This window comes from Chiloscyllium plagiosum, chromosome 13, assembly GCF_004010195.1.
Source record: "Chiloscyllium plagiosum isolate BGI_BamShark_2017 chromosome 13, ASM401019v2, whole genome shotgun sequence".
Taxonomy (NCBI): domain Eukaryota; kingdom Metazoa; phylum Chordata; class Chondrichthyes; order Orectolobiformes; family Hemiscylliidae; genus Chiloscyllium; species Chiloscyllium plagiosum.
This window is the reverse complement of record NC_057722.1, coordinates 35125723-35147006: the sequence shown is the minus strand read 5'-3', so window position 1 is coordinate 35147006 and position 21284 is coordinate 35125723. Positions and strand designations below refer to the sequence as shown.

At 41.3% G+C, this 21284-nt stretch overlaps 1 protein-coding gene across 2 annotated transcripts in view; it reads left to right on the top strand.

The window, feature by feature from the left end:
• Positions 1 to 21284, top strand: part of lekr1 (leucine, glutamate and lysine rich 1) — a 215682-nt gene that overhangs the window by 104411 nt on the left and 89987 nt on the right. The window contains exon 2 of one of the 2 annotated variants that reach the window (XM_043702178.1): positions 10786 to 11000. The exons of the other annotated variant lie outside the window; for it this stretch is intronic. Coding sequence (XP_043558113.1) covers positions 10786 to 11000 — 215 coding nt within the window. The remainder of the gene's footprint in view (positions 1 to 10785; positions 11001 to 21284) is intronic. 2 annotated transcript variants of the gene reach the window in all.

Genomic DNA, 21284 nt, shown 5'->3' with positions numbered 1-21284 from the left:
GGAGGTGTTGGGGACTGGCAAGGGCTTGTGTGCGTCGTGCTGCTTCGACTCTCCTTATCAGGGAGCATACTTAATAGAAAACTCTGAGCCCCAGAGGAAAGGCACTGAATCGATTAACCGAATAATCAATTATCCAAACGAAATAGTGCCCTCCCATCTCGTTCGGATAATCGAGGTTCCCCTGTATAGGTATTTCCTTAAAAGTATTCACTGTTTGAGCCTCAACTGCTTTCTGTAGCAGAGAATTCCAAAGACTCATCTCTATCTGGGGAAAGAAATCTCTACTCATTAGTCCTAAATGGGCTACTTCATATCTTTAAACTATGTCCCCTATTTCTGGACTCCCTGATCTTTGGGCCCATCTTTCCAATGATACCCTTTCTAGAATTTTGCCAGCTTCTATGAGATCCCACCTCATCTTTTAAGCTCCAGTGAATACAGCCTAAATAATCACTCTTTCTTCACATGTCAGTTGCCATTCAAGGAAGCAGTCTGATAACATGCTTTGCACTCCCTTTAAAGGCAAATATCCTTTCTCAGATAAGGATACCAAAACTGCACATGACAGTCCAGGTTCCAGGTATAGAACATAGAACATAGAAGAATACAGCGCAGTACAGGCCCTTCGGCCCTCGATGGTGCGCCGATCCAAGCCCACCTAACCTACACTAGCCCACTATCCTCCATATGTCTATCCAAACTATCCTCCATATGCCTATTCTGGATAGGCATATGGAGGATAGTCTCACCTGTAGTGTTCGTAATGAGGTCAGCCAAATGACCAAACCGCAAACAGATAGATCATTGTTCGTAGCAAACTACCCGGCTTTCAGGACAACACCATACAACCTTGTCACAAAAGACACTGCAAAACTTGTCAGAATGTCAACACAGATACCACCATTATGCGTGCAGACATCTCCCACCATATATGTGGCAGGTACTCATGTGACTCAGCCAATGTTGTCTATCTCAAACGTTGCCGGCAAGGATGCCCTGAGGAATGGTACATTAGCGAGACCAATCAGAGGCTATGGCAACGGATGAATGGACACCACACACCAATCAATAGACAGGAGTGTTCCCTCCTAGTCGGAGAACACTTCAGTGGTCTGAGACATTCAACCTCAGACCTTTGGGTGACCATCCTCCAAGGCGGATTTTGGGACAGGCAGCAGCAAAAAGTGGCCGAGCAGAGGCTGAAGGCTAAGTTCGGTACCCATGAGGGTGGCCTCAACTGGGTTCTTGGGTTCATGTCACACTATAGGTGACCCCATTGCACTATGCACACACACAGACAGAAGCACACACACAAACACTCCTACGCACACCCACACCCACACACACATTGCTACACACAAACACGCACGTGCACACACACGTGCGCACACACACAGACAACATCCAGGTCTTTTTCAATACATAATTTCAGTTACATCACACTGTAAACTTTTGCTATAAATTCTGTGTCTTACAATCTTATACTCCACAACCACCTGATGAAGGAGCAGTGCTCAGAAAGCTAGTGCTTACAATTAAACCTGTTGGACTATAACCTGGTGTTGTGTGATTGTTAACTTAGTCAGCCAGATGGACATCATAGAATGTGAGTTCTCTGATTGGGGCTATTAATCTGGTCCAATCAGGTAGCCCTGGCTGACAGATAAGAACAGGAATGTCAGCCATCCTATTTATTCTGAGAACTGGCTGTGAGCGAGGTCAGTGTCAGGGGCTCTCCATGTGTAAATAAAAGGTGAATTGATAATGGGATACCAGTATCTGTGGAGCTATTTCATCAGCAAGACACTAACTATTCCAGCAAGACATCCCTGCTCTTGTACTCAAAACCTCTCCCTATGAAGGCCAACATATCATTTGCCTTCTTCACTGCTTGTTGCATTGCATGCTTACTTTCAGCAGCTAGTATACAATGATAACCAGGTCTTATTACAACTCTCCCTTTCCCAAACTGTCATCATTCAGATAATAACCTGCCTTTCTGTTTTGCTACCAAAGTAGATAACCTCACATTTATCCACATTATACTTCACCTGCCATGAGTTTTCCCAGTCACTCAAGTTGTCCAAATCATACCGAAGCATCTTTACCGTTCACCCATCTATCCAACTTTGTACCATCTGCAAAGTTAGTGATATTCCATTTAATTTCCTCCTCTAAGTCATTGATGTATATTGTGAATATCTGAGGCCGTAACATTGATCCCCACAGTCATTGACTGCCACTTAGAAAAAGACCTGTTTAATTCCACTTTTTGTTATCTGTCTGCCAACCTGTTCTCTATCCATGTCAGTACACTACCTCCAATATCATGCACTTCAATTTCATTTGCTAATCCCTTCTATGGGACCTTTTTGAAAGCTTTCTGAAAGTCCAAGTAAACCACATCCACTGGCACCCCCTTATCAACTCTACTAGTTACATCCTCAAAAAACTCTGGAGCTAGAGTCAAAGATGATTGGATTTAAATTGTAGACTTTAATTCAATTATCTTGTTATTTAACTTTGTTTTGCTAATACTACTGTATTATTAATAAATTGTTATTCATTTGTTCTGCCATCTCTTTGTTTCCCATTATAACTTGCCTAGTTTCTGATTGGAAGAGTCCTTCATTTGTTTTAAGTAACCTTTTTCTCTTCAAATTCCTACAGAAGCTTTTATAATCGGTTTGTATTTTTCCTCCAAGCTCGCTCTCACACTCTATTCCCCCCTCTTAATTAACCTTTTATCCTTCTTTGCTGAAATCTAAATTTCCTAATTCTCTGGTGTGCTGCATTGTTTTGACCAATTTGTATGCCTTCCTTAGACCAAATGCTATCCCTAATTTCCCTTGTTAGCCACAGTAGGGCCATTTTTCCTGCTTTTTTTTGTGCCAGACAGGAAAAATCGGTTATTGCAGTTCATCGATACGGTCTTCAAATATTTTCCATTGTCTATCCACTGTCATCTCTCTACATTTCATTCCCTAATTTATCACAGCCATCTCACATCTCATATCATCATAGTTTCCTTTATGTAGGTTCAGTACCCTCGTCTCGGAATCAACTATGTCACTCTCCATCTTGATGAAGAATTTTATCATATTGTGGTTACTGTTCCCAAAGTGACCTTGAGCTGCTGAAATGCCAATTATTCCTTTCTGATTACACAGTGCCCTATCTAGGATGGCCTGTTTTCGAGATGGTTCCTCAAAAGTATTAATCAGAAAAACAAGCCTATACACTAGGAATTCTTCCTTTACATTATTGTTATTGATTTTAATTGCCCAATCTAAAAGCAGACTATAGTTGCCCATTATTATAGCCTGTACTATTATTGCCTGCATTTCTAATTTCCTATTTAATGCCTTCTCCAACATTACCACTACAGTTTGGAGGCAGATATACAAATCTCACTACTGTTTTCAGCCTCTTGCATGTTTCTAATCCCTACTTCAACAGAACTAATATCCTTCCACACTACTGTGTTAACTTACTCTTTAACTATCAATGCTATCTCACATTCCTTTGATTTTTTCTGTCCTCCTAAAAACTTGGATTTTCATTTCCCTTTGCTGGTCACCATATCGCACATCTCCATAATCCCAACTATATTATTACCCACTTATATTTGTTCTTGCAACTAATACATCCACTTTATTGTGAATGCTGCACTCATTAAGTCATTTGACCTTAAAACTTGTCTTTGTAACATTCTTAGTTCCTTTCACATAATTTTACCCTGTGGCCCTTTTTGATTCTTGCCCTTGTGTCTATCACTTTTCTTATTTCATATTTTGTCTTTTGCTTTTGCCCTTCTTTCCTCTCTTCTCTTGCCCTGCATAGGTTCCCATTCCCCTGCCATTTTAGTTTGAATCCTCCCCAGTTGCACGAGTAAATGCTCCACCTTTAACATCAGTTCTGGCTCTGCCCAGGTGCAACCCATTAAGCTTGTTCTGGTCCCACCTCTGCCAGAACTTGTCCCAATATAAAAGGAATCTGAAACCTTCCCCCTCCTCAGACCACCTCTATTCATTTGATGTATTCTGCTATTCCTACTCTAACAAGTGCCACTTGTAACAATCCTGGGATCCCCACTTTGAAGTCCTACTTTTTAACTTGCTTCTTCACACCCTGTTCTGATTTTCGGATTCATCCCTTTACTTTACCTATGTTATTGGTACTGATATTACCCTCTCACTGGAGAATGTCCAGTCGTGTCTCTGAGACATCCTTGAGGAGAAAGTGAGGACTGCTGATGCTGGGGATCAGAGTCGAGAGTGTGGTGCTGGAAAAGCAGAGCAGGTTAGCATCCTTCCTGATAAAGGGCTTATGCCCAAAACATCAATACTCCTGCTCCTCGGATGCTGCCTGAGCTGCTGTGCTTTTCCAGCACCACACTCTCAACTGAGACATCTTTGACCCTAGCATCCGGGATGCAACTTATCTTCCTGAAGTAATATTACTATTCATTTTTTTCTTGTTGTGTAGTCTCTTCTGAGCAACATTAGCCACTTGTCTGATGCTTGCCATCACTTCAACAGTTTCCAATTCCTGGTCCTAACCACTTCCAATCCTTCCATAACTTAATCTGTCACCAGACTAATATTAAAACTCTCCGCTTCTTCTGCAAATGGAGGCCCAACCAGTCTCCATTCACCATCACACTCCTCTGCCTGGCTGAGCTTGTCCTCACTCTAAACAATTTTTCTTTTGACGCCATTCACTTCTTCCAAGTAAAAGGTGTTGTTATGGGTCCAAGTTATGCCTTTTTTTTGTGGGATAGGTGGAACTTTTGTTATTTTGCTCTTATCGTTCCCTCATCAGTTTTTTCAGATAAAACCTTTTCCACACCTACCTTGTCAAGTCCCCTAAGCATCTTGAATGTTTCAATAAGGTTGCCTCTCTTTCTTCTATTTTCCAAACAGCACAGGCCTAATCCACTCAACCTCTTCTTATAAAACAGTCTTTCTATACCCATATCAGCTGAGTGAACCTTCTCTGGACTGCCTCCAAAACCAGTATATCTTTCCTTAGAAAAGGGACCCAAAACTGTTCACAGTATTCCAGTTGTGGTCTGATTAGTGCCTCATATAGTTTTAACAGAACTTCATTACCTTTAGATTTCATTCCCTTTGAAATAAAAGCTAACATTCCATTTGCCTTCCCTGTTACTTCTGAACTTGAATGGTAGTTTTTTGTAATTCATGGATGAGGGCTCCCAACTCTCTCTGTTCTGTAGCTGTCTGCAGTCTTTCTAAATTTAAACAATATTCGCTTCCTCTATTCTTCATGGAAATGTGCATAACTTCACATTTTTACATATTATATTTTATCTGCCAAGTTGTTGCCAATTCGCTTAACCTGTCTATATTCCTCTGCAGATTCTTTGTGACATCCTTGCCACTTGCCATCCCATGTATTTTTGTATCATCCACAAACCTGGCTACTGTATATTCACTTTTGTTATCAAAGTCATTAATGTATATTATAAATAATAAATGATCCCTGTGGAATGCCACTGGTTAGAGGTTACCATCCTGAAAATGCCTCCTTTATCCCAATTCTTGTCTTCTAATGGTTAGCCAATCCTCCTCTGTGGTCATATACTACACCTAACAACATGGGCTGTTATCGTATTTGGTAGCCTAATGTACGGTACCTTATCAAAAACTTTCCTAAAGACTCAATATACTTCATCCATTGCTTCTCCGTTAAGTAAGTTTGTGAAGCACGATTTCTTGAAGTCATGTTGACTCTGCTTGATCATATATATATCTAAATGCTCTGTTATTACATCCCTTATGTTAGACTGCAACATTTGCTGAATAACAGATTTGGGCTATTTGCTTTATGGTTACCCGCATTTGTTTTCTTTCTTTCCCCCTTTTAGGTAGTAAGAGGCCATGCAGAGTTACTGATGTCGGAGGTCGGGGGAGATGAGAGTTGGTGAGGGCAGATGTTGTAGGCAATAGTAAGAGTGGCATGGTATGAGCCTTGATTTGAGGTGAGGTGATACAGTAACAGAGATAGGGTGAGTGTGAGGTAGCAGAGAGGAGAGTTTGGCACTTACCCTGGAGGAATAGAGGAGGTCACTGGACAGAGAAAAGTCTTTTGTTACTGGATGTGTAGATGTCAGCTAGCTTAGTTTACTGGATGGTGATACAAGTTCAATTCCTGCACTGGCTGAGATTACTAAGGAAGACTTTTCTCTCAACCTTGAGGTATGGTGACCCTCAGGTTAGACCACAACCAGTCGTCTCTCTCTCTCTTTCTCTCTCTCACACACACATATTCTAATGAAAGGGCTACCTTATGGTAAGACCATGGTGGCTTTACCTTTATCTTATACTAATTAATAAGATTTTAGTTGAGTATTTCAGATATAAGAAAAGAAATCCAAGCTAATCGGAATCTCTGCCAATCAAGCAACTTGGTTGCATTTGATCCTGTTCAGCACAGTCCCTGCTGCTGTTTGCTGCAGTATTTTTGTACTTTGATGCCGTTTTGTATCCAAAATCTGTTACACACTAATCAGACACCCAAATGGCCAGTTCATGTGTTTAATGATTTCATTATACACTATGTGTGCACATTGTTACATTCAAAGCAGGACCAGAGTGCCTAAGTGTTAATAGCAGGAACTTTATTAAGGAGATGTTAATTCTGCAGGCAGCAAGCTTGAATTAAGCTATTTTCCACCTGAATGCTCATGATGTCATCGTTACATCACAGGATCAGACTCTTGAAGTGACATCCTATCGTATGTACACAAATGCACATTACAGATAATCTGCAAATATAATTCAACAATGAATTTTATATTTTGGAGAAAAAGACATTGGTGTAGTTTGGATCTACAGGAATAGTGTGAAGTGAGGGAAGGGTGCTGATATGGATGTTGTGTGTGAGTGATGTAGAAATAGAACTGAGTCTTGTTGGCATATGTATTGAAGTCGATCTATATATAAATAAGAAAAAGAAGAGGATTGTGGACAACTCCTTTGGTGAAACTAGAAGTGACTTTCCGTGGAAGAGAAGACAGTTGCTGCAAGTGAGCCAGCTGCTCCCATATGTAAGAATGGAAGCAAGTAGTTCCATAAACCTGGACAATGGAGAAGCGGTGGAAGGCAGACCAATCAACCCAGCTTAATACTGTGCAAAGGTTGAGCTGAATAAGTGAAGATAACATACCAGATACAGTCAGATAGTATGTCATTCATATCATTGACTAAGGTGGCCCCAGTGCTGTGATGGGAACAGAAAGCACATTAGAAGGAATCATATGGGATGGCATTAAAAGTTGACTGTCCACTCAAGAATATCAGCAACTAAAGGCAGTCTAGAGTTGCAGGGCATACTTAGTGAAGATGTACCATTTTGCAGCTCATCGTGCTATTCAGGTAATGTTCCCTCTATTTTAATGAGATCGGCCATAAATAAACCTGGTTGGCAGATTGTTTTTCTGAAACAATAGGTTAAATACATAATTGTCCATATTGATAACTGTATAAGAAAAATTGAATGTATGTTCTGACTAGTGGAGTAGTGGGACTGTAGAGAATCAATATACTCCTCCCAAATTAGTTGTGACAGATATTTGGAGGTCTTGCACAATTTGCATTATACAGTCAAGTATGTGTGCTGAAACTGGCTGAGGTTCAGGCTGTTTAAGATTTTCAGTGAAGTTTGCAATTCATATTGTTATAATCACAGATCAGACCACCAAATTTATTTACAATCTGATGATGGAACATTAATTTTTATATATAAAGTCAATAAAATGTGTTTAAGTGTGGTAACAAGTAGCAATAAACCTTACTATACAACGTTAGATCAGTAATACAAACTAGAATACATCAATTTATTGCTAACTCATAAATTAACATACAGTAGAATTGGATAATAGCCTACAATTGCACGCTGTACAGTGCACAACAAATAGCAAATGTGATCAAAACAGATCCCATGAATTTCACAATAACTATCAACCCCAGATGTTAATGAAATGGTTGGATATTAAATTTCACAAGGGATTGCATGTCTTCATATTTGTTGATCTTGTCTTGAAATACCCTCTCAAGAGTCACTCTGTCATGGAATTTCTCAATGACAGGTCCTATTCTGGTTGTTCATTTTCTCTTTCTGGACTTTGAAGCTGCATTCTAGTACTCACAAGCATAATTCCATATCTTCACCAACAACTAGACAGTTAGCTTCATCAAGCTAAACCTTGTTCTGGCTTTTCCATAAGCTCTAAACCTGCTCAGTTGCATGCAGAAAATACTTGTTATGGGCTTTCTAATACCGATTTTCAACTATTAGTGGTGTAAAGCATCTCAGAACTCTCACAGCTCCCAGTACATCCCTGAGTTGTCACTACACAAAGCCCATGTAGTTTAGTTGTCACCCAGTAGTATAGCTAAAAATAGCACTGCCGAACATGGAGTCTAACTTTGTCTTCTACTCTGACTAACATTTAACTTGTCTTCTGTGAACTCTGAACTATCCTGTTGAAAACCTTGCAATAAGCAATTGCAATGAGTCCTGCTACTGAGTAGAATTGCCACTTAGCGGTTCTTAGAAATGTTTGTTGCATAAATGTTACCTATCACAGAATGCTGACTTGTTTAGTACAAAAAATGGGATATAAGCAAAGGATTTAATAAGATTATTGAAAACTACAATGGCTTCATGTATTCTCCAACTTTCTGGACAGGATGTTTTATCTCTGGGAGACTAACAAAAATTAACAATCATTGCTGAAAAAAACACAGTTGAGGTAATAATCTCCAACATTTGAAATTGGAAAGAAGAGAAAGGTAATTTAGTTGACACTCAGTTGAATGAACTAGAATTAAATTGACAATGAAGCAACTTGCAATAAAACTGGAAAATGATATCTGAAAACTTGAATAGGAAATGAAGAAACCTGAGCCTGAAAATAAAAGAGATCTAAGAAGATGAAACAAAAATTCTAAAATGAAGAAGAGAGGCAGGAGAGAAATAAAGAGGGCGAAAGAGAATACTGGCTTAAAATGTCAGAACTAATAATGAAGGATATCTTTGACTCCAATGGAAATTTGGAAGAGGAAAATATATCTGTCCAACCCAGGACCCAGTGGATAACTGCAAACCCTCCTGATGTTTGAGGAAAGGGATGTTGGATTTTTTTGCATTTATTTTGATTGATAGTTGAACAGATGAGGTGACTGAAAGAAATTGATCACTGGTCACTGCTCACACAAAGCAGGTTGATTGGCTGAACTCATGACGTTTATGCCAAACTTTCTGATGAAGCTTTTATAAATTATGAGATGGCAAAAAAGATTATTCCTGGTGTTAGTCCTTGAGGCTTGTATGCATACATTTTGGAACCTCCAGAAATATGCTGTCGGGCATATTTAGCTTTTTACAGCATAAAGCAAATTAATTTTGATCATTAGCTACACTAAAGGTACAGGCCATATGTAGAACCCGTAAGGACATATTTCTCCTGGATCAATTTAAAAATGTACTCCCTTCTTTAGGAAGACCCCACATAGAAAACCAGAAGGCCTCAACTGCCAGACAGGCATCTGAGATGACTGAGGATTATGATTTTGTCCCACAAATCCAAATGCTTTTTCTGTCACCCCCACAAAGGATAGAAGGTAGGTGAGTGAAAGATAGGTGAATGGCCATGACTAAGAAAGGACAGTTGGGAACATTCTGGAATCTCCTACTTAGGTCAAAAAGGAATTTGAGTGTGGGAGCAGTGTCCAAAAGTTGGAGAGACATTCCACTCTTTCCACTTTGGTCAAAACAACTATTGCTACTTCATCTTTCTTTTAAATTCCTCTGTATTGTAAGACTTCACAATGTGATGATGGAAGCAAATTTTTCCACCAAAGGTATACAATGTACGTGAACTGTAGCATGAGGACAGGCTTATGAGGTGTTACATTGATTTTAACACCTGAAAGAAAGGAAAGGAAGGGAAATGAGAGAGAGAAGGAATTGTATCATTGAATTTTCAACTGTTTTCAGTTGCTAATCACTTACACTCAAAATATTTGCTGTAACTATACATCTTTCATTCTGTCAGTGTTGTTTTGCTGGCTTAGATAATGAATATATTATTATTGTTATTGATAGAAATAAATAAACAGAGAAATCAATTTGGCTGTAATTTCCACATTTATCAAAAAGCAGAATTTACCAGTATAGCATTTGTGGAGGGAGAACCTCAGTTAACATTTCAGGTCTGCAATGTGCACCCAGTTTTGGAATATTAACTCTATTTCTCTCTCCATTGATGCCATTGGACTTGCTACGAGTTTCCAGCATTTTCTATTCTTTTTATTTTAGATATCCAGCATTCACTGTATTTGCTTCTATAGAATGGATTCTTAATTATCCATCACCCATACAATTCTAACCTGCTACGATAATCAATGTTAGAAAACTGAATTACATTTCCACCTTATTGGAGTATTGGGGAAGTTAACTTTGAAACTGTGGTATTCACATGAGCAATATTGCTATTTCAGCAAATTCTGGACCAAGGTATAAATCTTGTGCATTAGTGTTTAAATGCAGTGCAAACATTACAGTGACTTGTTTATTAAGAGATGTGAAAAGTCATGAATAGAATTTATATTGTAATGCAGTAATTGATATTGATGTGGAAACCACTTTGATAAACTGACTGAAAATAATCACTACTACTTATGTAGTTTAGATGATATGGTTTTGATTATCTTCTGATTAATTTTAGTTTCCACATTCTGCTACTCTTGATTTTAGCTGCCGCAGGATGAGACAGTTTGCAAATATTGTGGAGTTAGTTATCTAATACATCGTGAATTCAAATTAATGGAAGAAAAACTGAAAGCAATGGAAGCAGAAATGGAGTTTTACCGTGAAAGTGTTGAACGTGTAAAAAAGTTACAAAGAGAGCTTTGTTCAATGAAACAGCACATGGAACAGCTGAAAAGTGATAATCAACAGAAGAAGGAAAGGTAAGTACCAAAATCTTTGGACATAATTTGTGGCATTAAATGTTGCTTGTATCTAGCATTCCACACATTAGATTTATATTATTTTGTATGTTGTCTTTTTAACATGAGTTAAAAGGCAACCTCCACTCTGTATACTTCTTTGTGATGGCATCAGTACTGCTATTGAGTGATAATAGCATAAAGATCTGCCCTGGGTTTATTCTAGTTAGACCAGTTTTTATTGTCCATTCCTAAATGCCCTTGAGAAGGTGGTGGCAAGTTGCCTTCATGAACTGATGCAGCCTACTGGTGTAGCCACATATACCATACAGTTAAAGGAGGGAGTTCATAGATATTGAATCCAGTGACAGTGAAGGAATAGTGATATAGTTCCAAATCAGATTGGTTTGTGACTTAGAGAGCAACTTACAGATGGGGGTATTCCCATGCATTTGCTGTTCTTACCCTTCTAAGTGGATCAGATTGTGCGTTTGAAAGATGTTGTCAAGGCAGGCTTAATGAGTTACTGTAGTGCATCTTGTATACAATACACGCTTATTGTTGTAGAAGAGAGAATATTTAAGGTGGCAGATGGGTGCTACTATAGCCGACTGTTTTGTCCTGAAGAACTTTGAGCATCTTGAGTATTGTTGAAGCTGCATTCATCCAGGAAGGTGGAGAATATTCTATCATACCTTTCACTTGTGCCTTCTACATAGTAGACAAGTTTTGGGGAATCTGGAGGTGAATCACTCACTGCAGAATTCCCAGCCTCTGATCTGCCTATGCAGCCATAGTATTTATACAGCTGGTCCAGTTCAATTTTTGATCAATAGTAACATCCATTGTTAATAATGGGGGAGTTACTGATGGTAATGCCATTGAATATCAAGAGTCATGGTTAGATTCTTGCATTTTGATGATGATTATTGCCTAGTACTTGTGTGGCATAAATGTTACTTGCCAGTTGTCATCCCAAATCTGAGCAGTTTTCAAATCTTGCTGCCTATGGACAGGTATGTTTCAGTATCCAGGTGAAAGTGAGTACTGCAGATGCTGGAGATTAGAGTCAAGAGTGTAGTGCTGGAAAAGCGCAGCAGGTCAGGCAGCATCTGAGGAGCAGGAAAATCGACATTTTGGGGAAAAGCCCTTCATCCGGATCCCCCCGTCCACCGGAGTACTTTACGATTGCATAGCCACATTTGTCTCTATGGGTGAAATCTTATAATCTGGACAATGGCAAGATTTGTGTCAGAAAAAGACAAATGCTCTGACAAGGCCTACCTTAACAGTATCTTACTTCATCTTTTATGCTCTTGGCAATCAGCACCGCATGATCCTTGCTAGCCAGCAGGAAGTTGTCAATTAAGGTGGAATTATTAATTGTCAAATACCTTGTTGATAGGCTAACTTACCTCATTAATATTCAACTTTTTATCTTACCAAATGCACTAAACAATTTGGACATTGAGAAAGCTCAACATGGACCCAGAATGATTATCTACCGACTCAGTTCACCACTTGCTTCAAAGGTCCTCCATGTTGTGATAATCAAACTGCATTGCAGAAGCACAGGCACCAAATACACATGGCCCTCATCCACAGACATTGCCACCAGCTTTTGCTAACCCCTCATGACCATCATGGCACATGTCTGATACATTAGCAGGGCACACTGAAAACAGACAGAGATATTGTTGGGATTGGAGGGTTTGAGCTATAGGGAGAGGCTGAATAGGTGAGGGCATATTTCCCTGGAACATTGGAGGCTGACTTTTTTTTTATTGATGAAAATTGATAATGATGAGAGCATTACTAGCTAGGCCAGCATTTATTGCCCATCCTCAATCGCCCGCATTGCTGCGGGTCTGGAGTCACATGTAGGTCAGACCAGGTAAGGGTGGCAGTTTCCTTCCCTAAAGGGCATTTGTGAACCGGATGGATTTTTCCAACATTGAAAATAAATTCATTGATATTATTAAACTCTTAATTCCAGATTTTTTTATTGAGATAAATGTGAGGTCCAACATTTTGGAAAGGCAAATCAGGGCAGGACTTATACACTTAATGGTAAGATCCTGGGAAGTCTTGCTGAACAAAGAGATCTTGGAGTACACTTTCATAGTTCCTTGAAAGTGGAGTCACAGGTAGATAGGATAGTGAAGAAGACATTTGGTATGCTTGCCTTTATTGGTCAGAGTATTGAGTACAGGAGTTGGGAGGTCATGTTGCAGCTGTACAGGACATTGGTTAGGACACTGTTGGAATATTGCATGCAATTCTGGTCTCCTTCCTATCGGAAAGATGTTGTGAAACTTGAAGGCGTTCAGAAAAGATTTACAAGGATGTGTAATAGATTTAAAGTGAGAGGGGAAACATTTAAAAGGGACTTGAGGGGCAACCTTTTTACACAGAGGGACGTGTATGGAACAAGCTGCCAGAAAAAAGTGATGGAGGCAAGTACAATTACAACACAGAAAAGGAATCTGGATGGGTACATGAATAAGAAGGGTTAGAGGGATATGGGCCAAATGCTGGCAAATAGGACCAGATCAGTTTTGGATATCTGATCAGCATGGATGAGTTGGGCCAAAGGGTCTGTTTCCATGCTGTATAACTCTCTGACTCGCATTGCAGGGCAAACTGGCAATTTGCATTGAAAGGCTGCAGCAGGGATTCCTTGTGCACATAGACAAGGACCCAGCTCACAGATGGATCAAGCTGCATCTCAGGGCTGTTTATTTCTTCTTCCAGCACTTGCTTACTTAGTCCCAACCTACACACTTGCAGCATCACTGCTTTGCCTTGCCATGTCAAGTAGTGCATTCATGCAACCAGGCAAACTTGCCTTGCTTGTCAGCAATCCACACACAAGGAAGTGTACATCTTACTGCATGGCTCAATGCTACATAATTTCCACCTACATCCAGCAAGCACACCGCATGCGCAATCACCAGGTAGCCATGTCTCTATGTCTCAGGGAGTAGGCCTCGTTGAAGTCCATTTGAGGCACCTATAGTCAGGGGGTCCTAGCACAGGACTGCTGCAGGTGATTGGTCACAGTCAAGTGTCCTGTCAGGGTGATCTTGTTGAAGGAAACTGTGTCTCTGCAGTCTGGGAGTGGATCAGACTCAGTCCTGTGGTTCTGTAGTGGCCAGTCTGAGGGTTAGGCTAACATGGTCGAGAGATGTACAATTATTGTCAGTGGTCTTGGCACTTCTGATCTGGGGCTGTATGGTTGGGTCACTCAAAAGGAATGGGGGTGGTCAGAGGAGAAATGGAGTTCACTCTTGTGGGAAAGAGACTTAGCAAGCTATTCCTTGGGCCTGAGGCAGGCCGTAGGGAAAGAGTGATGACAATTGTGAAGGGAGGCAACAATCTGCAATATATGGTACTATATGATAAAGCATGAAAGGTTTGTTGGTCACGAGGGAGGGGCTTCATCTAAGGTCAGGTGCATGCTATCTTCAAAATCTGGGGGACAATGTATTACCATATGTGGCATGGTCAGCTTATATGGCTTGGGAGGACAGTTGGACAGGTGCAGGCTCATGTACACAGGTTGGGTGGGTTAATGGGAAAGGCAATCGGCAAAGGGATTTTGATGCTTTAGGTCTCACCAACATGTTAAGGCTGCATTGATGTAGCTGCATGGGAAGCTGGTCTTTTGGCAGATATCTACTGAGTGGTAAGTTGTTCTGGGAATATTGTGTGGTAAGATGAAGCTGGAAAAAGCTTCCTTGGCCTAATAGGAAATCCTAGTCGTGAAACAAACGCGCTACCATAGCCACATTTGCTTCCTCAGTGCCTGCCTCCATAACCAACTCATCCCACACGGACTCGGGACCACCTTTAAACCAGCAGAGTTCGGACCCGAACAGGACAAACAGTACAAACTACAGATTCAAAAATACCAGCAACAGTTCTCCCTCAAGATCCTCCACTCCATGCTTGCAGCAATGCGCCGGCACCTAACCTCTCTACAGTCAGCCCTGCCTCAGCTGAGGGCCACACTCTCTCAGAATTGCAAAGGACCCACTCTGTACTACATCCTCAGGAGAATTCATACTCTCAACAAACAGTATTTCAATTCCATCTCAAACATCAAAAACTGTAAGTACAACAAACTTTTATACACCCACCTCCATAACCAGCGCTCCTCAAACATTCTAGAAGATTCCCCTGGCCTCGGAACCTATTCCGCCATTAGCCATGCGGCTGATGCAGCTGCCACCCCCACGCTGATTGATGATGTCACTTCTGGCCCCATCATGGTCACTCCCACAACCACTTCCACCCCTCACAATTCCTCATGCATCACACGTGACATCACTTCCGCCCCTCACATAATCACTGATGCCACATGCTCAGTGACTTCCACCACCCCAGGGAAGAGACTTTGTCTATTTATCCTGTCCATGCCCCTCATGATTTTATAAACCTCTATAAGGTCACCCCTCAGCCTCCGATGTGCCAGTGAAAACAGTCCCAGTTTATTCAGCCTATTCTTATAGCTTAAACCCGCCAACCTTGGGAACCACCTTGTGAATCTTTTCTGAAACCTTTAAAGTTTCACAACATCCTTCCTATGTCAAGTATTCCAAAAGTGACCTTTTCCTTGTCTTCTCTGCTTAATTTCCCAAATCTTCCCAAACTTGATCACTAACCTACACTATCTATTTCAATGACCTAGTCTGCTGTCCTGATTTGAAAATGTGTTGAAAATGAGGAAACTGGAGAAATCTGAGTTCATCCCTTGTGGTGGAAGATAAGGTGCTCTTCCTCCAACTGTCGTGTTGCTATGGTCTGGCGATGGACCATATTTCTCCATTTCTCCAGTTTCCTCATTTCCCCTCCCCCCACCTTGTCTCAGTCAAATCCCTGGAACTCAGCACCGCCTTCCTAACCTGCAATCTTCTTCCTGACCTCTCCGCCCCCACCCCACTCCGGCCTATCACCCTCACCTTGACCTCCTTCCACCTATTGCATTTCCAACGCCCCTCCCCAAGTCCCTCCTCCCGACCTTTTATCTTAGCCTGCTGGACACACTTTCCTCATTCCTGAAGAAGGGCTTATGCCCGAAACGTCGATTCTGCTGTTCCTTGGATGCTGCCTGACCTGCTGCGCATTTCCAGCAACACATTTTCAGCTCTGATCTCCAGCATCTGCAGTCCTCACTTTCTCCTCGATGCTGTCCTGATTTGTAAATCACCAGAAAAATACTAGCCCCAGCATGGTTTAGGTGAAGACTGTTCCAAAGGCATAGCTTAAACCTTTTCCCAGAACTGATGCCAGTGAACCACGAATTGAAATCCATTTCTCCCACACCAAATTTTGATGCACACGTTAATCTTTCTAATTTTATTTATTCTAAGCTAGTTTGCAGCATGTAAGTTCTAAACAATGACAAAATAATTGTGAAAGTTTGCAGCTTTGGAGGTGCAGTGATTATTATGAGTTTAGCTCATATAGAATAGAAGTTCCCTGATTTGGGCTGTTAATCTGGTCTGATCAGGGAGCCCTAGCTGACAGGTATAAACAGGAGTGTTAGAGGTTCTGTTCACTCTGAGAGCTGTCTCTGAGGGAGCTAGAGCAGTGTTAAGGGCTCTCCACCTGTAAATAAAGGCTGACTTAGTGACAGGATGCCAGTCTCTATGGAGTTATTTCAGTGGCGATGAGAAAAATGAACAGTCCTGGAGAAATTTACTCACAACAGTCATCTTTGAGTCGGAGTGAGCATTTATTATGCCATTATTTGGGAAGATTGACTTGTTTGCTCCTGCTGTCAAATACTTGGCCCAGTTTGTGGAAAGAATGTTTTTTTTTTCTGGGCAGATTACATTGGGAAAAGCAACAAGTAATTCTCCTGACAGTTAGTGGACCCACAGTTTTTTTGGTAATTAGGAGCCTAACTTTCCTTAAGGCGCTGGATACTAAAACCTTTCAAGAGTTGACAGACTTAGTTAAGGAATATTGTGACCCAAAGCCTTCTCTAATTCTGAGATGCTATTGAGAACTAGTGAATCCACATTGGGATCTTTGCTCGGTTAATGTCACTGGCCGAGGCGTGTGCCTTTGGTTTAACCCTGAGTGGATGCTGAGAAACCATTTGATATTTGGGATTAATGATGTAACCATGCTTAGCAGCTAAAGCCCAACAGGACTTCAAACAGGCACTATAACTGGCTTTATCATTGGAAAATGTGGCAAGTGGAGCATACGAGTTGCAGGGAATGGAAGTGGACAGTCTTGCCAGGCCGACTGAGCTTCGGGAGCACCACTTGAATGAAGACAAGTATATAGCCTCACTCAGGACATATCCTGAACAGAGGTCAGACCACAACAAAACCCCAAAACAAAGCCAAACAATTAAAGTTTTCTTCAGGATGCGAGCTCGCAAGCCATTGTAAACTGCCAGTACAGAAGAACCTTGATTATCCAGCACTCGATCATCCAAATACCAGATTATCAGGCAAGATCGTAAGGTCCCGATGCTCGACTGAACTATGTTATTCGGCATTTGATTATCTGGAATTCGATTAACTGAACGAAACACTCCCTGCCCATGTCATTTGCAGAATTGAGGTTCCTGTGTATTCAGACTTGAGACAGCAAAAAGATCCCACTAGACCTAAATTGAGTAACAGAATTTACAAGCTGGTAACCTGGAGAGTGCACACCCTGGAAAGTCCACCGACATCAAGTTTGGAACAGTTAAATTGCTTAGCAACATCCAAATCAGAACCAGTTAAAATAAAAATCTGGTTAAATGATCACCCAGTTCTAATACTGGCATGGTCATTTTATCGATCACAGAGCCAGTCTTTAACAAAATTTGTTCTGGACTCCAACTGTTAAGTTGCGCAAGATTTTGGCTAGATTGAGAACCTATACTAGGGAATCTTTACAGATTAAGAGTACAATATTGATTCTGGTCTTTTATGAGAAACAGCTGGTTCAGTTGCCTCTGATTGTAGTAAAAGGCTCAGGCCCAAACTTAATGGGGCAAAATCAGTTGAGAAAGATTCACCTGGATTGGCTCAACATTTTGAAAATGACTGCTTGAGTGAAGTTGTAGTTAAATACCTGAACATCTTTCAGAAAGGTCTAAGTACTATCGAAGGAGCGAAGGCTACCTTACATGTTGACCAGGAAGCAATTCCACAATTCTACAAGGTCTGCCCAGTGCCATTTCTAGAGGCAGGAATCAGAAGGCTGGAAAGCAAAGGAATCATCAAACCAATCCAGTCTGTGGTATGGGCAGCACTGGCTGTACCAATTGTGAAGATCAAAGGGTCGGTTTGTCTTTGTGGCAATTTTAAACAAACGGTGAATCACTTTTCACAGCTGGATAAATTCCCAATCCTTTGCATAGATGATGCATATGCGGATCTGGTAGGGAAGCTATCTTTCACAAAGCTGGACATATGCCATGTATACTTGTATTTGCGGTTAGATGAGGATTCCTCGAGGTGTACTACATTTAATACCCATTGTACCAGTATATGAGATTGTCTTTTTGAATATCATCAGCCTGTGCAATTTTTCAACGGACAATACAGAACATGTTACAAGGTCTGCCCCAGGTTACCATTTATCTGGATGACCTGCTAGTAACAAGGAAGATCAATAAGAGTATTTAGAGAACATGGACATAGTCCTTAGACATTTGTCCCAGGTGACCATATGCCTTAGGAAGGAAAAATGTGTGTTCCGGGCATCCTGCTTGGACTACAGAATTGACAAGACCCGGTTACATCCGTTGGAAGATAAAGTGAGGGTGATCAAACGTGTCCTGGCTCCCACATCTGTACCAGAGCTTAGGTCTTTCCTTGGGCTTGCTATGTTCATGCCAGGTGCCTCCATCCTGGCACCTTTGTATCAAATCTGAAAAAAAGGTCAGCCTTGGAAATAATCACATATCCAAGCTATTATTTCAGGGAAGCGAAGAAACAGCTATCATCCTCAAAGATGTTGGCACATTATGATCCCATCAAGATCTGGAATTGACATGTGATGTCTCCCCGTATGGCATTGGGGTAGTTTTAGTTTATCGATGGCCATGTGGAGAGGAATGCCCAAAAGCGTATGCGTGCAGGACTTTGGCTAATGTAGAGCGTGAATATGCCCAGACAGAGAAGGAAGGTTTGGTGGTCATATTTGGAGTCAGGAAGTTCCACCAATATTTTTACAAATGTAAATTTGTAATAATAACGGGCCACTGGCCCCTGCTTGGTCGGCTTAAAAAGGACAAGGCAGTGCTACCCATAACTTCAGGCTGTATTCAACTGTGGGCTGTAATACTAAGTGCATATAACTCCCAGTTGGATGTGTTGAGCTTCCTCTTGTTGGCAGACACACCGCTTGTGATTCTGCCACTGGATGAGTCTGTAATGGTTTTAAATTCCCTGGACACACGTTCAGTCACAGCTGACAATGTCAAACTTTGGACGGAGAAAGATCCAGCCCTGAAACAGCTGGCGGTGATAGGGGAAGTCAAAGTGCTGTCAAAACCAGAATTGAAACCTTTTTAGACCCGGAGAGACCATCCAGTAGAGGATGACATATTACTATGGATATTGAGAATGATTATCCTGAGCAAACGTTGCTGCCAGATTCTGGCTGAACTCCATCAGGGTTATCCAGGGGTTTTCAAAATGAAGATGTTGGTGACAAGTTATACCTGGTGGCCATGATTGGATGCAGACACAGTTACAATGGTTGGGCAGTGCACAGAGTGCCAACAAGGGCAAAAACTTCCAAAATGCTTGGGGTGTAAGAGGATAGTCACTGTGAGTCGGTATGCTACCCATATTAGAAGAAGAGTTGGGATTTCAGACTAGTGACCCTACGGATAGAGTCATAGAAATGTACAGCACAGAAACAGACCCTTTGGTCCGACTTGTCCATGCCAACCAGATATCCTAAATTAATGTTGTCCCATTTGCCAGACTTGGCCCTCTAAACCCTTCCTATTCATATTCCCATCCAGATGCCTTTTAAATGTAATTGTACCAGCCTCCACCACTTCGTTTGGCAGCTCATTCCACACACGCACCGCCCTCTGTGTAAAAATATTGCCCCTTAGGTTCCTTTTAAATTTTTCCCCCTCTTACTCTAAACCTATGCCCTCTTGTTCTTGACTCCCCCACCCCAGGGAAAAGACCTTGTTTATTTACTCCATCTATGCCCTTAATGAATTTATAAACCTCGATAAGGACATCCCTCAGACTTCAACATTCCAGGGAAAACAGCCCCAGCCTATTCAGCCTGTCCCTATAGCTCAAACCCCCAATGGGAAGCCTTCAGAAATGAGATAACAAGAATCCAGAGAAAGTATATTCCTGTCAGGGTGAAAAGGAAGGCTGGTAGGTATAGGGAATGCTGGATGACTAAAGAAATTGAGGGTTTGGTTCAGAAAAAGAAGGAAGCATATGTCAGGTATAGACAGGATAGATTGAGTGAATCCTTAGAGTACAAAAAAAGTAGGCATATACCTAAGAGGGAAATCAGGAGGGCAAAACGGGGACATGAGATAGCTTTGGAAAATAGAATTAAGGATAATCCAAAGAGTTTTTACAAATATATTATGGGCAAAAGGGTAACTAGTGAGAGAATAGGGCCTCTCAAAGATCAGCAAGGCGGCCTTTGTGTGGAGCCACAGAAAATGGGGGAGATACTAAATGAATATTTTGCACAGATATTTACTGTGGAAAAGGATATGGAAGAAATAGACTGTAGGGAAATAGATGGTGACATCTTGTAAAATGTCCAGATTACAGAGGAAGAAGTGCTGGATATCTTGAAACACATAAAAGTGGTTAAATCCCCAGGACCTGATCAGGTGTACCCGAGAACTCTGTGGGAAGCTAGAGAAGTGATTGTTGAGCCTCTTGCTGAGATATTTGTATCGTCGATAGTCACAGGTGAGGTGTCGGAAGACTGGAGGTTGGCAAACTTGGGGCCACTGTTGAAAAAGGGCGATAAAGCCAAGCAGGAAACTATAGTGAGCCTGACCTCGGTGGTGGGCAAGTTGTTGGAGGGAATCCTGAGGGATGTACATGTATTTGGAAAGGCAAGGACTGATTCGGGATAGTCAACATGGCTTTGTGCGTGGGAAATCATGTCTCACAAACTTGATTGAGTTTTTTGAAGAAGTAACAAAGACGATTGATGAGGGCAGAGCAGTAGATGTGACCTATATGGACTTCAGTAAGACTTCGACAAGGTTCCCGATGGGAGACTGATTAGGAAGCGTAGATCTCATGGAATACAGGGAGAACTAGCCATTTGGATACAGAACTG